The following is a 20,601-nucleotide window of genomic DNA, read 5'->3' on the forward strand; positions in this document are numbered from 1 at the left end:
TATAATTTTAATGTAACTGATTTCTTTTCTTCAAATTTTAAGTTGTTTATGTGAAGTTAGTAATATAAAATTTACTGGAGTTAATTGTGTCCGCTTTTTCCCAATCAGGAGGACTCCTTGGAGAACTCTATCATTATAAACTCACACAACAATGTAAGAAATGTTCTCGATGAATTTATTTTTCATAACTATTTTTTCTTTTATCTATTAATTTTCCTAAAAAAATATTTATATGACGTGCATATATTTGCTATTTCGAATTTTTCATTTGTGTATCTAGAAGAAGTTTCATGACTTAATTTTCCAAGTTGATTATATAGCATAAGAATCTAAATGTGAAGATTATAAACACGTAATTGGTGAAGAAGGCATATAAATAGAAAAAAAAAAATTAAAAACAGGCAACTATGATAAATAATTAAAGACGTAAATAAGAAAAACATGATATCAAATGGAATGAGCATATACTATCAACGTGATTTATATATTATTTAATCATCCAAACGATATTTACAGGTAAACCTTATTTACGTTTAGCCGCTCTATGTAGTAAAAAAAAAAAAAAAATTGGTAACCTTCTCATCCCTCTTTATACAAAATGGATGTTGGTACAGAAGTTTCTTCACTTTCTTTAATTGGTATCATTTCAAAAACAAACAACAAATTGAAACGAGGAAGACTATCAAAGTTCAAAAAACCATATTAAATTGAACAAAGCACACTTCCATTTTAATATTGAACAATGAGAAAACAAGAGGCAACTGGTATACTTGATCCAAAGACTAATTTTTAACCTCAAACTGAAATGCGTCTAGTTCGATATTACAAACAGTTCAAAACACAAAAACAAACTTGTAAAGAAACAAAATTGTAGCTTAGTGAGAGATCTTTTAGTTCATCCTCCTGATGAGCTCATTGATGAAATTCTCGCGATTTCCAGCATCACCGCCTTCAACATAGTGGTTTCTCTTCTTTTTGAGTCCACCAAGAGGTGCCTTGAGTTGGAAAGGCCATAGGAAGTTGTTAGCCTCCTTGAAGTGTGGTCCGACAGTGATGATCTCATGAACAAGATCTTCGATGCAAATAATTCCATGTTTGCCCAACACCTATAAACATGGGAGCATTGTGATGAAAAACAGTAGAGATTAAGGTATCCTTTTGTTTGAAGCTTGGGGGATTCTTGAATTTTTGTCATGTACTATCTGACCTCTATACTACGACTAAGTTCATTTTGGAATCAATTCTACATGTTATGTTATATTATTATAGCCAAAAAATATCCTGACGAATGATGTTAAAAGAGAGTTTTGATTGTACACTATGAATAAATTTCAAATATATTTTGCACCAACCTGCTCGATGACAGCATTGTCGGTCAGAGCAATTCTCTGCTTGTCTACCTTTCCATAACCTCGTTTGTAGATCAATTCTTTAATACTCTTCAAGTTGGGATAACTGGGAAGATTAAAGAGATTCATCAATCAATAACAGATAGGGGAATCAAAATCAACCCCTGAAGGGCACAACACACTTAGAAAACAAATAGAAAGATACCCGTATGTAACATATGGTTCAACCCTATGCAGCATGTTCACGGTGGCCTTGTTAACTTTCAGGAAGACGCCGTTGAAGATCTGTCATATAGCAAAGAGTCATCTCATTAGACAAACAAAAATGAGCTGGGGAAGTAATTAAAACAGAAAAATAGAGAGACTTACATAAAGAAAAAGCAAATAAACATTACATGTCCAAAAGTTTAAAAGCAATTCAATGGCACGTTATCACATCTTCAGAAAAGATCAAAGAAAATAGTAACCGGCTAACTAAACAAGATCATAGCTGTAATTCCTGGACAGAGATTCATATGCCCTTTTGCAACACAACTTCGACTTGGTAACAATTCACTAGTGGAAATCATGAAGTAACCACAAAAAGTAAAAGATGTACAAAGTAAAATGGCGAGTCCAATCATGTACTATCACTGGGTAAAAGATAAATTATGCAAGGTTACATGATAAGAAAGTGAAATGATAAATTATGCAAGGTTACATGATAAGAAAGTGTAATGAATGAATCAAATAAATAATGCAAAGCCTAGATGTAAGAAAATGGAATGAATGAATCAACTACTACATCCAAGTTGAATGTCAAAGTTTATCTTGGCATGGAAGTAATAGATGTAATTGGAAGCTGAAATGCTATTCTAAATCTTTTGGGCTGAAAACAACACTTGAATGACCATAATAGTGGTGCAATCCGCATCCGAGTTGAGCAGATTGAATCCACTTAAAAGTTACAGAGTGGCATGAAAACAAGAGAAAGGAAAATATAATCCAATCATACATAAAGTAGATCATCATATTTTTGTGACAGCTAAAAAACTTGAACCAGCATCCCCTTACGGATTTCTATGCATATTAAACAGGAAACATCAATAAATCACCTGTCGCAATCTGAGAAGCTGCAGAATCTTTTTTGTCTGAGGAGGCATTGCATTAATCCTAAAAATTTGAAATGACAGTTAATAAACAAGACTTAATTCATCAAATCCCTAAGTTAAACAATCCAGTAACTTCTTAGTTCTTACCCACGGATTCTGATGATGAAGAGCAACTTTGCTTCAGGGTCAACATAGAATCCGCCCTTCAATCGTGCCTCACGCTTCAAACGGATCAACTCCCTCTCCTAAACGCATAAATACGAACTCTTAAATGCCAATAACAGAAGGAACAAACCAGCATCATTTACTGAGACATTAAGTTTATAATTACCTGCTCTGAGTACTCCTTAGAGTACTGTTTAGCCCTGTTGTAGATTAGTTTGCGATTCTCAACATTCTTTTTCTTGGCAACTGCAAGCTCTTGCTTCTTTACAAGGGCCCACTCCTCGTTCCTTTTCTGCTTCTTCAATACCGACTCTGGAACTGGTACACCTCCCTCACCCATAGCTCTATCTCTAATATATGGAAGAGCACAAAAATACAAGTTTAGAAACACAGTATTAACATCAAGCTTACTACTTGCTTTCAGCTACTACTTTACTCCACATAAACAGCATTTTAGAAAAAAGACCAGATAATTTAATTTCCCCATAAGAATTTAATCACTTTCGGAATGTCAAAAAGAAATGTTTCTAATGTTTCTCCCCATAACCAGCATTACAATAAATGGTGAAACCAGAATTTCTATCGAAGCCCAATTCTCCCACTTGGCTCCGCCCCTAATTACACCAACATTTTACAGGATTCGTATTTGGCTAAATCCAAATTCATGTGAATTAACCTCTCAAAAGGAGTAGATGGTAACAGATGTTCAGTTTACCAGAGATTCTTTGCAAATACTCTCACTAATATCAAATAACACAAAAAAATAATCCTAACCCAAAAACCAAAAAAAAACTAACACTGGATTAAATAGCCCAAAAACAAACACATAAATAAGAAAACAAACAGAAACTAACACAAAACCTGAACAGAAAAACAGACAAAAAAACCCAAAATTTCAAGAATCAAACAATTCGTTGTATTAAACTGGAAAAAAAAATAAAAAATTGAAGCTCTTGACACAAACCCATTTCAACTTGGATTATTATCTAAAACCCCAAAACAACGATTCGGTCAAATGCTCAAACTTTATAAACAGGATCATTCCAAAACGTCTAAGACTTAGATCTTTTCCTTTAGCTCAAAAAAGATGGTTTTTTTTCAAAATCTCAAAATCTGATCAACTCATAAGCAAAACACAAAGGCAACTGTAAATAAAAGACGAGAATGTGATTACCCTTTGGATTCCTGCAGCGGCGTCTTCTTCTCTGCAGCGTTCTCTGTCTCTGCAATGGCTGAGTTGCCTTCATTTCATTTATCTAGTAGGGTTTTTGGGGAAGATGTTCTTAGTTTGGGCCTGTTGCATGGCCCAATTAACCAGGCCCAAATTTAGTTCCAATCTATCTAAGCACTATTATAAACGGAGTTGCACGTTTTGTCTCTCAAACAAATTGGTCTTTAATTTGTGGTCTACAAATTAGGGGTGGCATAAATATTAAAAAATTGAATCAAATCGAACTAATATGATTCTGTAAGTTTGGCTTTTTTTTCCAAAAATTCGATTCTTCGATTCTATGTTTGATTTAAGGATCTCAGTATTTTTATTAAACATATTCTGAATTACAATTAACTTGTATTTTGGCCCAAAACACTTTAGGACCCAAGCCCATATGCCTTTTTTATTGGATAATTTATATAAATCTCATAGTGTTAAGAGTTAATTATATTATGTATATTTTTTAGGAATCACATAGTAGAGGGCTAATTACCATTTTTCCTACCCTTTTTCAATTTACAGAAATCCCTTAAAAATATGGTAATCTAGATATATTAATTGAATAATCCGGATACATTAATTCAGTAATCCGAATACATTAATTAGGATTTTATGTATCGGCAGGTAACATTTAAAGCATGATACATTGAACATAGAGATAATTTGTGAATCAAAATTAATGTATCTGGATTACTGAATTAATGTATTCGGATTACTGAATTAATGTATCTGGATGAAAAGAAGGGAATTTTGAATTTTTTTAAAATGGATGAGAGTAATAAAAAATATGATAAATAAAAGAGAGTAATTAGGTAATTTTTCCTTATATTATTCCCTACTTTTTTTCAAATTACAAAAATACCTTTAAAAATTATGGATTTCGTATACATCACTGACTTTCGAATACATCAGCAGACATTCGGATACATAGGGGAATGATGTATTCGAAAGTGGAGATAGAGATGTATCATAAAGAGGATAAAACATCCGAATACATAAGGGATGGATGTATCCGAGAGGGAAGGGATATACCCGGGAGGGGGTAGGAATGTATCAACGAAAGGGGAGTGATGTATCCGAAAGGAAATTTTTGATTTTTTTAAAAATGTTTGAATTCTTTAGAAAATTTAAATGCTTCTACGTTTTTAAATTTTTGATATTTTGTTTTGGTCCTTAGTTTATTTTTTATTTGTATCGAAAAATTATTTTAGAAATATTGAATCCAATTTGAAGAAGAAAAAAACGAATCGAATCGAACTAATTGGTATCATATTTTTTCATAACTGAAAATTGAAGAACCAAATCAAAGTTTGATAAAACCAAATCGAAGAACCGAACGTCCATCCCTACTTCAAATGGGGAGGGTCTAGTGAGGTATAAGTTCTTTAAAAATTGAAATTATGTTCGGACATAACTTGTGGATATTATGATATATAAACATAAATTTATAAATGATCCTTAGAAATCATTTTCGATAAAATATTCTTTTGTCTATAGTCTGATTGTACCTTTAAAAATTATGTTGCAACAGTTAAATGCATAGTAATTTATTCAATTCACTTTTTTGTATTCTCAATGATATACAATTGTAAATATAGTTGAATATCACACCTAAGTATGCAATATGTGAATTGTATATCCTATAGGCTATAGGTATATACATACATTCTTTCCAATAAAAAGGAAAAAGTTTAATACCTAATCAATCTCTAAAATTTGTCAGGATATTTCATTTAGATACTCGAATTAAGTCATGTATCAATTGAGAACCTCAACTTCTAATAAAATATTCCAATAGTTTCGCTTTAAATTTTAGATTATTTTTTTTGCGTGTGTTTTCATTTGTCTATTAGGTAGTTAAGTTAACCACATAAAATATGTCATTTCGTTTAATTAACCAAAAAGAATAAGTGGATCAATATACAGATCGAACAATTATAAGCATATTATAAAATTGGTTCATATTTTTTACAAATTCCTATATATCATGAAGTAACGATTAAATGAAAAAAAAACATATAGAATATCTATTTCCATAGTAAAAGTCAATTAGCTAAATCTAGAGCAAGCTTAGCTCGTAAATCTTTTCGAAGTATTTTCCCAGACGGAGCTTTTGGAATTACTTCTATGAAAAATACTCGATTTATTCGCTTGTAGAATATAACCTGTATGAAACATAATTTTTTTAGTTAGGCATAATTAAATTATTTCTAAATATAAAAAGTTTTTTTTTTTGAACGAACTAATAAGAAATAATATTTACCTGTTTGGATATATATTGTTTGATCTCATCCTCAGAAATATTGCTACCATTTGCTCTCACTACAAATGCAACAGGAACTTCTCCAGCAACCTCATCTTTCATCCTGTAATTAAATGGACGGGTTATTTATTCCAATTTAAATGAATTATTTTCATAAACTAATTTTATCATTAATACGTTAGGGACTTACGGAACGACGGCAGCATCAATAATGTCTGGATTGGAAATAAGCATAGCTTCTAATTCAGCAGGAGCTACTTGATATCCTTTGTATTTTATTAATTCCTTCAATCTGTCTACTATAAACACTTGATCATCGTCATCTATGTATCCAATGTCACCCGTATGTAACCATCCTTCTTTGTCTATCATCTCCTCTGTCGCTTTTGGGTTATTCAAATATCCTATCGATATTCAAAAACCCGATATTTTTCAGGATATTAGAAAACTATATGCAATAAAAATCGAAAAGAAAATGTGCACAAACGTACTGTTAGTATACAAAAGTTTGATTAATACAATTCATATTGGAAAAATGACATGAATTAGCAACATATACTAGTTAATTAATATACATAGCTATAGTTTAAGTTAATTCACGCTCGCGGCAAACCTTTTCCAGTAATTAATATACATAGCTACAGTTATCAAGAATTTGTATAATTAAGCTCTCACTTGTATAAATTCAGAATTTGTTTGTATAAATTCAGAATTTTCTGATTGAATAAATTCAGATTTTATATATGCTTACCATGTATATAATGATAATATTGATACATTTGATTTGTATAAATTTTGAAAAATTCCTAAAATGTATAAATACAGAATTTGTATATACTTACCCTGTTTGTATATTGCAGTGAATTATACAAACGGGTATGCGAATTATATAAACAGTTGTTATAGCTATAATTACGAAATGTAATTACCTAAACTGTAGCTATTTCGGCATATTAAGATTTTATATTAGTTATTTGCAAAATTTTCACTTTCAAGCCTTGTTGCAGCCCATATATTGCATTTTTATGTGCCAAGAAACTTCTTACTCATTATACTTGGGCCAAAAACAACATGAAGACGTCCACACATAAAGTCTATTAATTAGGCCAGTAAATATTATTGGGCCTGATTATGATCTCTATCAATACATATTATTAGAATTAACGCGAACGCATATATTACCTTTCATGATCTGGTTACCTCTAATGCAAATTTCTCCGGCGTGATTCCGGGGAAGGAGTGCCCCGGTATTCGTATCGACGATCTTCATCTCGGCGTTACGAACAACTGTCCCACAGGAACCTGATTTGACTTCAAATTGTTGTTTTGCAAATGCTAGACACATTGATAATACTGGGCCTGCTTCAGTCATTCCATATCCCTATTCAATTTAATTTGCACATCACAATAAGTCATAAAATTAATTTATAGACTTTAGTCCAAATTGTACATGATTTGATCCATTTCTAGCTTTATGTCTTCTGTCATAAATGCCGTTTTGTTTGAGAAAAGTTGACATTTGATGTAATATCATGTGATCTAAATGAAAATTCTCATTATCCATAAAATGAGATTTATAACCTCAAAAATAAAGGGTTAAAAATCAAACTATCTTTAAACATGAAAATGTATCATTTTTTTAAGACAAATTAAGATAAAAGAGTATACATAAGGAGTAATAACTAGATCGCCTCCTATCGTTGTTTTCTCCTCGTAAACCATATCTATTTAGTTATAAAGCTTAACTTATATACAATGTTAATATAAATTATATATATACTCCTATTTCAAAAAAAATTTAGTCCGTTTAAAAAGAAATGTTTCGTTCCCTTTTTGGCAACTTTTTCGTTCTAATTTTTCACGTGATATGTTTTAGACCACAAGATTAAAAAACGTTTTGGTACATTCTACATATCCTTAGTTTAAACCACAAGATTTCAAAAAAAAATTATTTTCTTCAACTCCGTATCAAATCAAGACCATACGAACAAATGGAATATATACCACAATTGTGCTTGTAACTTATTATAGCATATTATGTACCTTAATATTTTCTTAATATTTAAAAAGAAAATATGTTTTATTATTTTTTATTTTTTTATGACGAAAGTGTTCGAGCCATAATTCTCGCATACACCTCAACTATTTCACATTAGGTACTTAATAATAACTCATATAAATATAGGTATTAAGTAAATCAGTCTATCAAAATTTTGACAAATGAGAAATTACTTATAATTCTTTTTGTCCATCCCAATCACTAGGCCGGCCACATAGTTGAGTGAAAAAATTCTTCTATAACACTAGAAACTAAAACTCTTATAAAATGCCCCATTTTTTTTATATAAAAAAATATGCAAGAACCAAAGTTAGTAGGATTTTACCTGTCCTAGTATGGCATTAGGCAATTTAGCTCTAACAATATCTTCAAGCTCTTTCCCCATTGGTGCTGCCCCTGACATTATCATCCTTATAGATGACAAATCATATTCATCTACCAATGGACTTTTTGCAATAGCCAATACTATAGGTGGCACAAATGGTGCAATTGTCACCCTATACTTTTCCACTAATTCCATTAATGCCTTTATCTCAAACTTTGGCATTATCAAAATAGTTGCACCAACTCTCAATCCACAAAGCAAAATGGAATTGAGAGAATAAATATGAAACAATGGCAAAACACACATGATCACATCTTCACTATGGAAATAAAGATTAGGGTTTTCACCATCAACTTGTTGTGCCACACTTGTTACAAGTCCTTTATGTGTTAGCATCACCCCTTTTGGCAACCCTGTCGTACCGGACGAATAAGGCAATGCCACCACATCATTAGGAAGAATTTTTACACTATCTAATAAAAAGATGTCATCGTGATTGTTATTGTTTTCGTTCGATTGATGAGTAGGTAACAATAACTCCGCAAAACTAAGGCAACCGTCAGGCAATGGCAAGGAATCATCCGCGCACACGATTTTCACCCTGTTTTCCTCGGCGTAACGCTTGATTTTATCGACGTAGCAAGATTGTGTTATGATGAGCTTCACGTTCGATGCTTTCGCTTGCTTTGTAATTTCCAACGGAGTGTAGAACGGGTTCGCCGTCGTGCTAATTGCCCCTCGGAACGACGCTCCTAGGAATGCGAACACGAATTCGGGAGAATTTGGGAGCAATAGCATGATGACATCTCTTTGTTCGATTCCGAGTTTGTGAAGCCCGAGGGCAATTCTTTTGGTAGCAAGTTCAACGTCCGCATAAGTATATGTTGCACCCGTGGCACTATTGATTAAACAAGTGCGTGAACTAAATTGAGAAATGTTTTCAAAGCAATATTTGTGGAGAGGTAGATGATTTGGGATGTAAATATTAGGAAGTTTTGATCGAAAAATGTATTGATGATCATCATGATGATTTTCTAATTTGTTGATCATCTCCATAATCTTTTGTTTTTTGCTTTGGATGGAGAGAAAAGAGAAGGTGGCTTATAGGTATAATTAAGATGAATCTTTATATTTATCTTTGGTTTGTTTGGAAATTGGTAAGAAGTTATAGACAAAGGCAAGAGGATTAGGTGATGGTAGAGGGGTCTAGTAAATTTATAATGGATTACCATTGGTTATTGTTTTGGAGCTTGTTAAAAAAAAATGGTTTACAAAAGTATATAAAAGTGGATTAGCTACTTTGGCCAGCTCATTATTCTTATGCATTTAAGATATGAGTTTTTAAGTACTATTACTATAACACTAATCTGGAAATTGGGACAAGATGTATGCATATTTTATCCCGTGGATAGAGAGATATTTTCGATAATTCATCGACGTAAAAGGAAAATTATTCATAGAAGGAGCGCGGAAAAAAAAAGACAGCACAATATCAAGTTACAAAGTAAAATAAAGCAACAAATAGTAAAAACATATAGAAGAATAAAATACAACATGATTACTAAATACTACTAGTAATAAGGAGTTAAGTTATTTATAGTATTACCAACTTAAAAATATTTTATACCGTTGGGATAGTTTAATCTATTATAGCATCCTTGTTTTCATTTTAATTTAATTAGTTATCAATCAATGCTTGAAAAAGTTTTATATGCTAATACTATAAAGATGTTTTTATACTGTAAGTTTTATGTGATATAGTAAGTTAGTTATCATATTACCAATTAACGTTTATCAAGATATTTAGCTATAAATACCTATAAATGATTCGATTATGCATATATATTTTGCTATGCCAATGCGCAGAACTTAAACTCAAAACTTATTATATACAATTTATAGTAATAATAGAAGGTATTAATTTGTTTCTATTTTTTTATTAATATTTCAGTGAAGATAACAATTTTTACGTATCATATTTCAAAAAATTAAACGATGTGAACATATAATGCTCGACTTTAGATAAAGCGTTTACCACCTATATACAACAACAACAACAACAACAACAACAACAACAACATCAAGCCCAGTATAGTCCCACCATGTGGGGTCTGGGGAGGGTAGAATGTACGCAGACCTAACCCCCACCTTGAAAGGTAGGGCAGCTGTTTCCGAAAGACCCTCGGCTTAAGAGAGAAGAACAAGAGAGGAGAAACAAGGAAAACAAGACATAGGTCAGTAGAGCCAAGCATATCGAAAACAATATAAAAATATGAGAAATGAGAGCGAGAAAGTCAGGTAGAAAGACCGGAAAGAAAGGAGCATTAACTACTATAGATAAATAGGATACCCAAAGTAAACCGGACCAACAAATATAAGCAGTAATCAAATGCAGAAATCAAATGTTAATAAACAAATGAGCAAAACTACGGCTACTATGGAGAAAAGATAAGCCACCTAGCCCACTATCTTGGTCTGAGTCCTCCACAGCCTCCTATCTAAGGTCTTGTCCTCGGTGAGCTGCAACTGTGTCATATCATGTCTAATCACCTCTTCTCAATACTTCTTCGGCCTCTCTTTGCCCCTTCTGAAACCGTCCATAGCCAACCTCTCGCACCTCCACACTGGAGCATCTGTGTCTCTCCTCTTCACATGCCCAAACTATCTCAGTCTCGCTTCCCGTATCTTGTCCTCCACCGATGTCACTCCCACCTTGTATCAGATATCTTCATTCCTAATTCTATCCATCCTAGTGTGCTCACACATCCACCGCAGCATTTGCATTTCCGCAACTTTCACCTTCTGAACATGAAGTTTCTTGATTGGCCAACACTTCGCCCCGTACAATAGAGTCGGTCTAACCACCACTTTGTAGAACTTGCCTTTGAGTTTTTATGGCACTTTCTTGTCACACAACACTCTGGAGGCGAGCCTCCATTTCATCCACCCTGCACCAATATGGTGTGCAACATCGTCGTCGATATCCCCATCTTCCTGTATAATAGACCCAAGATACTTGAAGCTTCTTTTCTTTGAATGGCCTGGGTACCAAGCCTCACTTCCCCATCAGCCTCACGTGGCAGGCCACTGAACCTGCACTCCAAGTATTCTGTCTTGGTCCTACTCAATTTAAATCCTTTAGACTCCAATGTCTGTTTCCAGCCTCACGTCAATTAGGACTCTGTCATCCGCGAACAACATACACCAAGGCACCTCACCTTGTATTTGTCTTATCAATTGATCCATCACCAGGGCGAATAGAAACGGGATAAGAGTCGATCCCTGGTGCAACCCTATCGTGACAGGAAAGTGCTCCGAGTCCCCTCCTACCGTCCTTACCTTGGTCTTACTCCATCGTACATGTCTTTAATCGCTCTAATGTATGCCACAGGTATATATTTTGCCTCCAAGCATCTCCATAGGACCTCTCTTGGCACTTTGTCATAGGCATTTTCCAGGTCAATGAATATCATGTGTAAGTCTCTCTTTCGCTCCCTATACTGCTCTACCAATCTCCTTACAATATGAATGGCTTCTGTAGTCGAGCGTCCCGGCATGAATTCAAACTGGTTCTCTGAAATAGATACACTTCTCCTCACCCTCATTTCCATCACCCTTTCCCACACTTTCATAGTGTGACTTAGCAGCTTGATACCTCTATAGTTGTTGCAACTTTGAATGTCTCCCTTGTTCTTGTATACGGAAATGATTGTACTCCACCTCCATTCTTCCGGCATCTTCGATGTCTTGAAAATGATAATAAACAAGATAGTCAGCCACTCCAATCCTACCCTACCTGCATTCTTCCAAAATTCCCCAGGGATCTCATCAGATCCGATCGCTTTTCCCCTGCACATCCTACGAATAGCTCCCTTAACCTCCTCAACCTTTATTCTCCTACAATACCCAAAGTCGCGACGCCTATCCAAGTGCTCCAAGTCTCCCAACACAAATTCTCTGTCTCTTCCTTCGTTTAAGAGTTCATGAAAGTATGATTGTCATCTCTGTCTAATGCGGGATTCCTGTACCAGTACTTGGCCATCCTCGTCCTTGATGTACTTCACTTAATCCAAGTCGAGTGCCTTCCTCTCTCTCGCCTTGGCAAGCTTAAATAGCTTCTTATCCCCGCCTCTGTCCTCTAGTTCTGCATAAAGGCGTTCAAAGGCTACCGTTTTAGTCGCCGAAATTGCCATCTTCGCCTCCTTATTCGTCATCTTATACTTTTCCCTGTTCGTTCGCTTCTCTTCGTCATCCTTGTTATCTACCAACTTTGCATATGCCTGCTTCTTTGCTTCTACCTTTCCCTGGACTTCTCCATTCCACCACCAATCCCCTCGGTACCCACCATGGCGGCCTCGTGAGACCCCCAGCACCTCTCTAGTTGTTTTCCTAATGCAGCTAGTCGTCCTATCCCAAATACTGCTCGCATCCCCCCTACTATCCCACGCCCCATAGCCATTAGCTTCTCCCCCATCTCTAGGGCACTAGACGGAGTCAAACGACCCCACCTATATATCATACATATTTGTCGAAAGAATTTAATATGGTATGTAATATGTTACTATAATAAGTCTATATGTGAATAGAAACTTTTTCATCATTAAAGTTAATAATTACACTAATCAAGGGTTATCTGTTTGGAAACAAATCAACATTGAATCCATTAAATTTTTTACCATATTAAAATATATGATGTGCTCTTGGTAATTCTTCATAAAAATATCTTTGACATCTACGCTTTCTTTCTTTTTACTACGTAAGCTCAAATAATTAAATTTAAATTATATATAAATTATATACGATGATTGTATAAAATTTTTTCTATATTATCGGTGCAATTTAATCCGCAATAGCAAGCTTTGGATAGAGGTTAATATGAGGTATTACGTTAGCTGAAGTGTACGGCTAACATAATTACTAGTCAAAAACATAACATAAATTAATACACTAACATAAATTGTTATATACAGAAATAATGATAATTTTTTTATATGAAAGAAAATTTAATTTAGTTAGGTCAAAACTTTGAAATAGTCTAGACATAATGTAACAAATGGTACAGCTTACCTACTTCCATACTAAAAATATCTGATTAGACTTGGTCTCTCTCTATATATGCTTTATTTACTTTGTTAACTTATATATATTTTGATGTAAAAGCTTTTTTCTGAAATGAGTTGTGAGAACCAAAAATTTCACATAAATAATACTCCTTTTGTTTCGTATTAGTTGTCAGTTGTCATATTTCTCTTTTATGAGTTCTCTAAACAATCATGAATAAGAAATGTATTCTACTAATTTTTCCTTAACGCTTAACAATATAATTAATATTGTTTACTTTCAAAAACACTTATATTTTCAAGGTAAAATGGAAAATTAATCTATTTTATTTTAATTATAGAAGTTAACAAGTATTTTGAAATGAGTAGTTAGCCCTTCCCCGGACCCCGCGCATAGCGGGAGCTTTAGTGCACCGGGCTGCCCTTTTTTTTTTAATGTTTTTTTGGTTTTTGTTTGGATAAAGAAAAGTAATTTACTTTGACACCACCAAATTTTTATCCAATTAATTGCATTCTTTTTTCTTTGTCAAATGTTATCTTAAAACAATAATTGTCATTTAATCTTGAGTTACTAATAAAGGTAGCGGTCTATTTCCTTTCATGCACCTTCAATATAGATGCACTCATGCTATACTAACCTTTGAAAATTTTATATCCCATATAGATGTAGTTTTTTTATGTACTCTATATACGATTGATTTAAATTTGTACCACGTAAGATTATATTAAAAGAAAAATATATTAAATGTTATTTTATTTTTATGATTTGAAATACGATCATGATTAAATATGAAAATAACTGATGTTATTTTCACTATGTAGAATTATCTATGCTATATATATTAAGATAAAATATACACAAACCTTATTCTTATTTTCTATCTTTGTGAGGTAGAGAGACGGTTTTCAATATAGCCTTAGCTTAAAAATATTAATATTTATAATTTATGTACCCCATAGATTTAATGTGAAGCTAGTTGAGAGGTTCACCAAACTTCACTATATGTCATTATGGACGTTAACTACGAAGTTCATTTCCATCATATCCATCCATGATCTTCATGAATGATATTTTCTCCATCCCATATTAGTTATCCACTTTTTTCTTTTAACGTTCTTTAATAAATCATAAATAAAAGTAATTTTACTAATTTATCCCATAAAAAACTTTTTCAAAACCTTACAAATTCGTTTACACTTCCAAAAAAAAATTAATTACAAAGATAAAATAAGAAAAATTAAATTAATTACATGTTGATTATGTAAATTGACAAGTAATTTGGAACAACTAACATCAGACACATCATCATTAACCAAAAATACAACCATAAAGTTGAATATAAAGCTTGATTTTAGTCTCATCACCTAATCAAACAGTTTATAGTCTATGTTCAACAAAAATCTACATCACAATAAGTTGGAAGCAAAAGTAGGTAAAACAAATGTTGCATCAGAAATATTTCATTCTCCAAAAAATACAAGGTATCAGAAGTTTCAAGGTAATAAAATGTCAATAAACCTTGAAAAAGCTTATGTAACAACATATTCTTTCAAATTTATCATCATTATATGAATCTTGACCAAAAAAAATATGATGTAAGATGTAAGGGCAACACTTGAGGCCTTTTGGAAGAATTTTAACAAAGTCAAGCTACCAAAGTAAAAATGGTTGAATTAGAGAGCAGTTTTTATGGCTTCAAAGCAAGGGCAAGACCCAACTTGGGTACTGAATTCTTTGCCTTTGTGTCATACTCGGCTGAGAAAGTAATAAGTGACTTTGGCCTCCATTCCCGCTGGCAAAGCATTGCAACCTTGCCATTGTCGGAAAATCTAGTCTTCAATGATGTTAATGGGTCGACTTTGTGAGCACTACCGATGCTGAAGCTGTTCTCGTAGGTAGACAATCTGTGTATCATCTCTGCACCGACTTCAGTTCCATTTGCTGGATCCACTGAGTGTACATATGATGCCCTCACAGCTTGTCCCCTGTCCGTTCTACATGGATAGCAACAAAAGTGCAGATTAGATACTCGACATATGTGAATAATTTTCCATGTACTATGAAGAAAATAGCATCTTCAATTTTTGCTCAAGAAAAGGCACACCTAGATAAACTTTGCTTTTGACAGAATGAATATCAATTAGGAAAATAAAAATTAAAAGTGTGCTACATCAATTTGGTTCGGGAAGCCTAGACACTGCATGCAACTTCAGCCATCGGATGCATTCTCGGTCATACACTTGATCTTGACCAACTTTTTATGAGCTCAAGAAACCAATGAGAAATGGAATTAAGTTCCAACAACAATCCCTCATTGCAAAGCACCATATAAAGCTATATCCCAGACATGCAGATTTCAACATATGATTTTACATGTTTTAACAAAAAAACACTACTCAGAAAGTTCAAACACAATCTCTTTAGTGTATTGTTTCAACAGGAAAACACACTTCAGAAATAGAAGCAAGTTTTGTAATTCATGTCATGGTTGCTTCCCCAACTAGCTTGGGATTGAGGCACAGTTATTGTATGACATATTTGCACATTCATTTAACTACTACAACAAACAAAACAAACTTGAAATAGGCCTGTCATTAGGATTTGCTTGGAGCACAGAAATGTAGTAGAAAATTTCATAGATAATATTTGTAGTCCCTGAATTGCTAGCTTTATCTTCAAGTCTCACGTTTTTAATTTTTTTTTTCTTGATAACCGTGGTGTCGGGGCCATCTTTTGCGCACCTCGACTAATTCCATGAGATACCTACCACCGATAACAAGTACAAGGTACTCTGTCCACCAAGGCCAGGACAGTTGGGAAGAAATCGCCTATTGTTTTTGTCTCTGGTGGGATTTGAACTTGAGACCTCATGGTTCCTAACCCACTTCATTGACCACTAGGCCACACACCCTTGGGTGCTCAAATCTCACATTCTCACTGAGAAGGTTATAGTCTAGCTGACAGCATATTTTTAGGGAATGGTGCTAGAATCTCATGACAGTTTACTGAATGAATTATAGTCTTCTCATATTGTCTCATGCTATCCTTACTGCTGGGGATAGAATTAGGCCAAAGGTCTATATGGTTGGTATCACAGCAAGGTTCATATATGATTTTGGATCTACTCAACACTAAAAGTTAGCTTACGCAATGAAGATTGTCCAAGACTATATAACGAGAATACACACGATGTACGATCATAACAACATTTGTTAGACCAATATCAGAGAAAGAACTAGATGTGATACCAAGTTAAGAAAATGTATCTTGTACCTAACTCAACACCAAAAGCTAGCTCAAGTGATGAGGAGCGGGTAAACTATAGTAGTCAAAAGCAGAAAAAGCAGAAAACTCGTTGGGGCATTTAAGTGCAAACAACAATGACTACATCAGTTCCAAACAAGTTGGGTCGGCTATATGAATCCTCAATGACCATGTTTCGCTATTTAAATTCATATATGTATGTGTATATACATGGGCGCAACGCAAAGAAAAATTACTATAGACACATGCCATAACTACTTGGACAAAGAATTGAAATATCCATAATTAAGCAACATCTATGAAATAAAATCCTGATAATCAACTTAAAACCTATTTAAATTTTCTTGAATTAGATATAAAGTAGTTATTTATTTTTACAAGGTAAAGTATCAAAAATAAGTTGTTGTTTTTTTGGAAGCTTGTATTCTTGTACCAAAGTTTTAATTTATTAATACTAATCACTAACAATTTCTCAAGCCACTTTTAAACTTTCAACCTATCTATTTACCAACTATATCTATGCCCTTTTAAAGATAGAGCTTTAAAGAGACTATAGCTAAGATCTGGGATTCCAACAAATGAATTTCAAAAGATAACCTAGTTTCCTATCCTTATTTGACTGCCTATTTTCATCCCTTAAAGACTTTGCATTAGACATTACTGGCATGTTCTTTCTAGAGATTATATTTGGGTCCATCAAATTCTGGCAGAATTTTTGTTCAAGCTTTTGCTTAAATAATTCTTTAACCTCTAAACAACAACATACCCAGTGTCACAAGTGAGATCTGGGAAGGGTGGGGTGTATGCAAACTTTACTTTGTGGGGGTAGAAAGATTGTTTCTGATATACTTCTTTAACTTTTAAATTGATGACAATTTGGTTGGAAACTTTATTAGATTAAACCAAACAGCACATTAATTTTTTCCAAAACCTAGTACTACATGCATTTCCTCAATCAAAGATTTCTCGCCATTCTTTTCCTTCTCTTAAGAATGTCCAGAAAACAGTTTTTTTTTTTAATTTTTGAAGTGTTAAAAGATTTATTCATAGTCAGATTAGTAGATTACATAGGTACAAGTTATTTTTATGTCTGAAAATGGTGGTGCACCCAGACTTCAATCATTAAAGCTAAAAGTCAAAACATCTTCGGAATAAATGATGAAAGTTGAAACAAAGAGAGCAAGGCAGATATAAATTGACAAATACACTTCAATAGTCAGCAGAACAATTTGACATAATAAATAAAAAGCATATAACTTCATGTTGTATAGTGGATTGACCATCCCACCTTTACTTAGCTAACACAGGAAAACATTTTAAGAACTCAGATATTGAGCAGAAAGCCAAACTAGAATACTTACAACGTAAGTGCAGCAGAAAAATCCGGTTTGTTAAAACTAATCCCAGCATTGCACTTGGTAAAAGAAGATGAAGCAGTATTAAATCCTATTTCACCACCAAGGGCTAAATCCTTGCTGCCAATAGCAGCCGAGAGCTCCAAGAGAGGGGAGGGATTTAAGCCAATACTGGAATTAATGGCAGCATGCTCATTAAGGTACTGAACATCGAGCTGAAAATACAAAAAGAATGATTCAGAGATTGATATGGAATCCACAAACCAAATAACATACAGATTGTTTTATATCAGCCTAATAAGATACAGCTTGAAATCATAGCACATTTGGAAAAAACATGTACAACATACTATAACTAAAGGTTATAATAGATTTGACTCTTCCGAGTATGTGCATGAGTCACATTTTTTTAATAAGGTAAGGTAGTTTTTTCTTTTGAGGATAAAGAAGGTAAGGTAGTTTTATTGAAAGCCAGACACTGTTTTATAGCAGGTACAGCTTGCTCCTCTAATTGACACGATAGGTTCAATTGCTTTCCTTCCACTCCACTAAACTGCTGAAAAAGAGATTGTGATAGAAATAAATTGAGATTTTTATACTGTTCACGTTAGCATCATCTGAAACTATAATATTTAAAATAATAGAACCAGTAATCTAGATGACCCACAAATTGTCTTCACTAAGCACTTGTCCATCCGGATAGAAAGAAAAGCCTCTGCTCCCATTTTCAAAGACAACTTAACAAAAAGACCCGCCCGACAAGGGTGTCTTTCATAAGATTTTATTTTGAGTTGTGTGAAAAAAGAGGTCTGGAATTAGCACATTATCCCCCAAACACTAGTCGGAATTGAATTAAATATAAATTAAACAAAAGTGCAACAGCCATTAAATGTTTCAAGCCCATATGTCCAGCTCAAAGGCTCAACATTGCACCGCATGATGTAATGAGCATTACCTGAGATGATGACGCTCAAGGAAAAGATGATGCTATGGGGGAAAACCAAAAAGGTGAAGATGTAATTGGTGATAATATATTATATCGACCTATATGATTTACTTGCATCCACAGAACTTTTTAAGAATAATACTTAGTAGGTAGCACGTTAATTTTAGTTCACTTAGCAGCCAGGGACGCTCTCACCAAGTTTCAGCTAGTTCACAGTAAACAACTAATCACTCACAAAATATTATCTGCCTGAACCAGTACGACCAAATGAAACAAAAAGGAACTCTTCATATCACTTACTATATTATTCTGACGTAACTGGAAATAATCAATTTAAAAATGAGCTATCTTTTATCCTCTAATTTGTCTCTTGGCCATTATATATGTGGTAGCATGCACACTAATTTAATTCTTTGGCTTATACATGTGTTGATGTGTATCATACAGACCAGAGATTCTTTTGACCAGTACTTTAGAAAGCACAACGATTAACCTTGCCAGACTTGTGATCAGGTATGTTGAAACCTAACGACACTTTCGTGGATCGGAAAACGTCAACCAGTGTAACTTTTGTTGAGACCTGCATATAAGATAACATATAAACATCACGTAAGAAATCAACTTTCGTTGAACTTACAAATAAGAGACCATGAGTTTAAATATATCTCATGATCACAAATTAGATTATTAAGAGGACAAGCAATTGCTGGTCTTAGTGGCAAACTGCTCTTACATTGGAATAGGTATCAACTTTGATATCAACAATTGTACTTCCGAGCTTATATTGAGTACTTATATCACCAACAAAAATTTGATCTTTCTTCACACCAGTAGCTGTTATTCCCTAATATGAGAAAATGACAGAAGTTAGGATCAGATTCAGATATAACTCTAAATTAATAGGATACAAAAAAACTTCCAGAGAAAGTTGCACACATAGCAATGATAAATATTAGAAACACCAGATTTTACAGCACACCAGCACCATCTGTTGGGAAAGGTTCTATAGTCACAATTAATGAAAGCATACCAAGTACGATTGCCAATGAATTCACCACCATCACTTTCAAACAAATTGCAAACTTATGCAAGATATGAAACATTTTTATATCAATTTCAAGCGGATATACTTAATGGAACACCATAATCAAGCAGAATCAAGAGGTATTAGCAAATGCGAACTGTTATTTTAGACAAGGTAAGCTGAGATCAGGTGAGGTCCTAATACCTCTTTTCCTTGCAAACTATATAACAGGTGCAAAGTCGCCAATCATGGCCAAAATAGAGGACAATTTCCATTTCTACCAAAACCAAAGGAAGATGCAAGGACATTTTCTCAACAACTAAGAACATAAATGTTCTTCTGAACATCTTTCTACCATTTATATTTCATTCTCAAGGGATTTTCCTTATGTTGTAAACCCAACTTTACGACAGCTCAGGACACTGAATAATGTTATGAAAATCCATCTCAATTAAAAAAAAGAATGATCATCCTATAAAAGCAGTA

General features: G+C 33.6%; 2 protein-coding genes across 7 annotated transcripts in view; both read right to left on the reverse strand.

The window, feature by feature from the left end:
* Positions 1–767: 767 nt before the first annotated feature.
* Positions 768–20,601, reverse strand: part of LOC129891365 (60S ribosomal protein L7-2) — a 29,926-nt gene continuing 10,092 nt past the window's right edge. For 3 of the 5 annotated variants that reach the window (XM_055966699.1, XM_055966697.1, XM_055966698.1), the window contains 4 exons: positions 19,825–19,935; positions 19,585–19,671; positions 18,152–18,360; positions 14,956–15,520 (listed from right to left, as the gene is read on the reverse strand). In XM_055966699.1, the coding sequence (XP_055822674.1) occupies positions 15,214–15,520; positions 18,152–18,360; positions 19,585–19,671; positions 19,825–19,935 (714 nt within the window). In that variant the 3' untranslated portion in view covers positions 14,956–15,213. Of the gene's footprint in view, positions 1,107–1,352; positions 1,456–1,554; positions 1,635–2,443; positions 2,502–2,587; positions 2,686–2,771; positions 2,956–3,779; positions 3,874–14,955; positions 15,521–18,151; positions 18,361–19,584; positions 19,672–19,824; positions 19,936–20,601 lie in introns of those variants that run through there. The other 2 variants (XM_055966700.1, XM_055966701.1) reach the window with 2 other exon arrangements.
* Positions 5,750–9,672, reverse strand: LOC129891364 (4-coumarate--CoA ligase 2-like). Of its 2 annotated transcripts, none has more exons than XM_055966696.1 (5): positions 8,466–9,672; positions 7,282–7,462; positions 6,272–6,485; positions 6,082–6,184; positions 5,750–5,983 (listed from the first exon to the last, which is right to left on the reverse strand). In XM_055966696.1, the coding sequence occupies exons 1-5, from the start codon at positions 9,519–9,521 to the stop codon at positions 5,864–5,866; spliced, it is 1,674 nt and encodes a 557-aa protein (XP_055822671.1). In that variant the 5' UTR covers positions 9,522–9,672; the 3' UTR covers positions 5,750–5,863. The 2 variants fall into 2 exon arrangements, with proteins under 2 accessions (XP_055822671.1, XP_055822670.1); XM_055966695.1 differs by having other exon boundaries at positions 7,264–7,462; positions 8,466–9,671.

Source organism: Solanum dulcamara, chromosome 6, assembly GCF_947179165.1.
Source record: "Solanum dulcamara chromosome 6, daSolDulc1.2, whole genome shotgun sequence".
Classification (NCBI taxonomy): domain Eukaryota; kingdom Viridiplantae; phylum Streptophyta; class Magnoliopsida; order Solanales; family Solanaceae; genus Solanum; species Solanum dulcamara.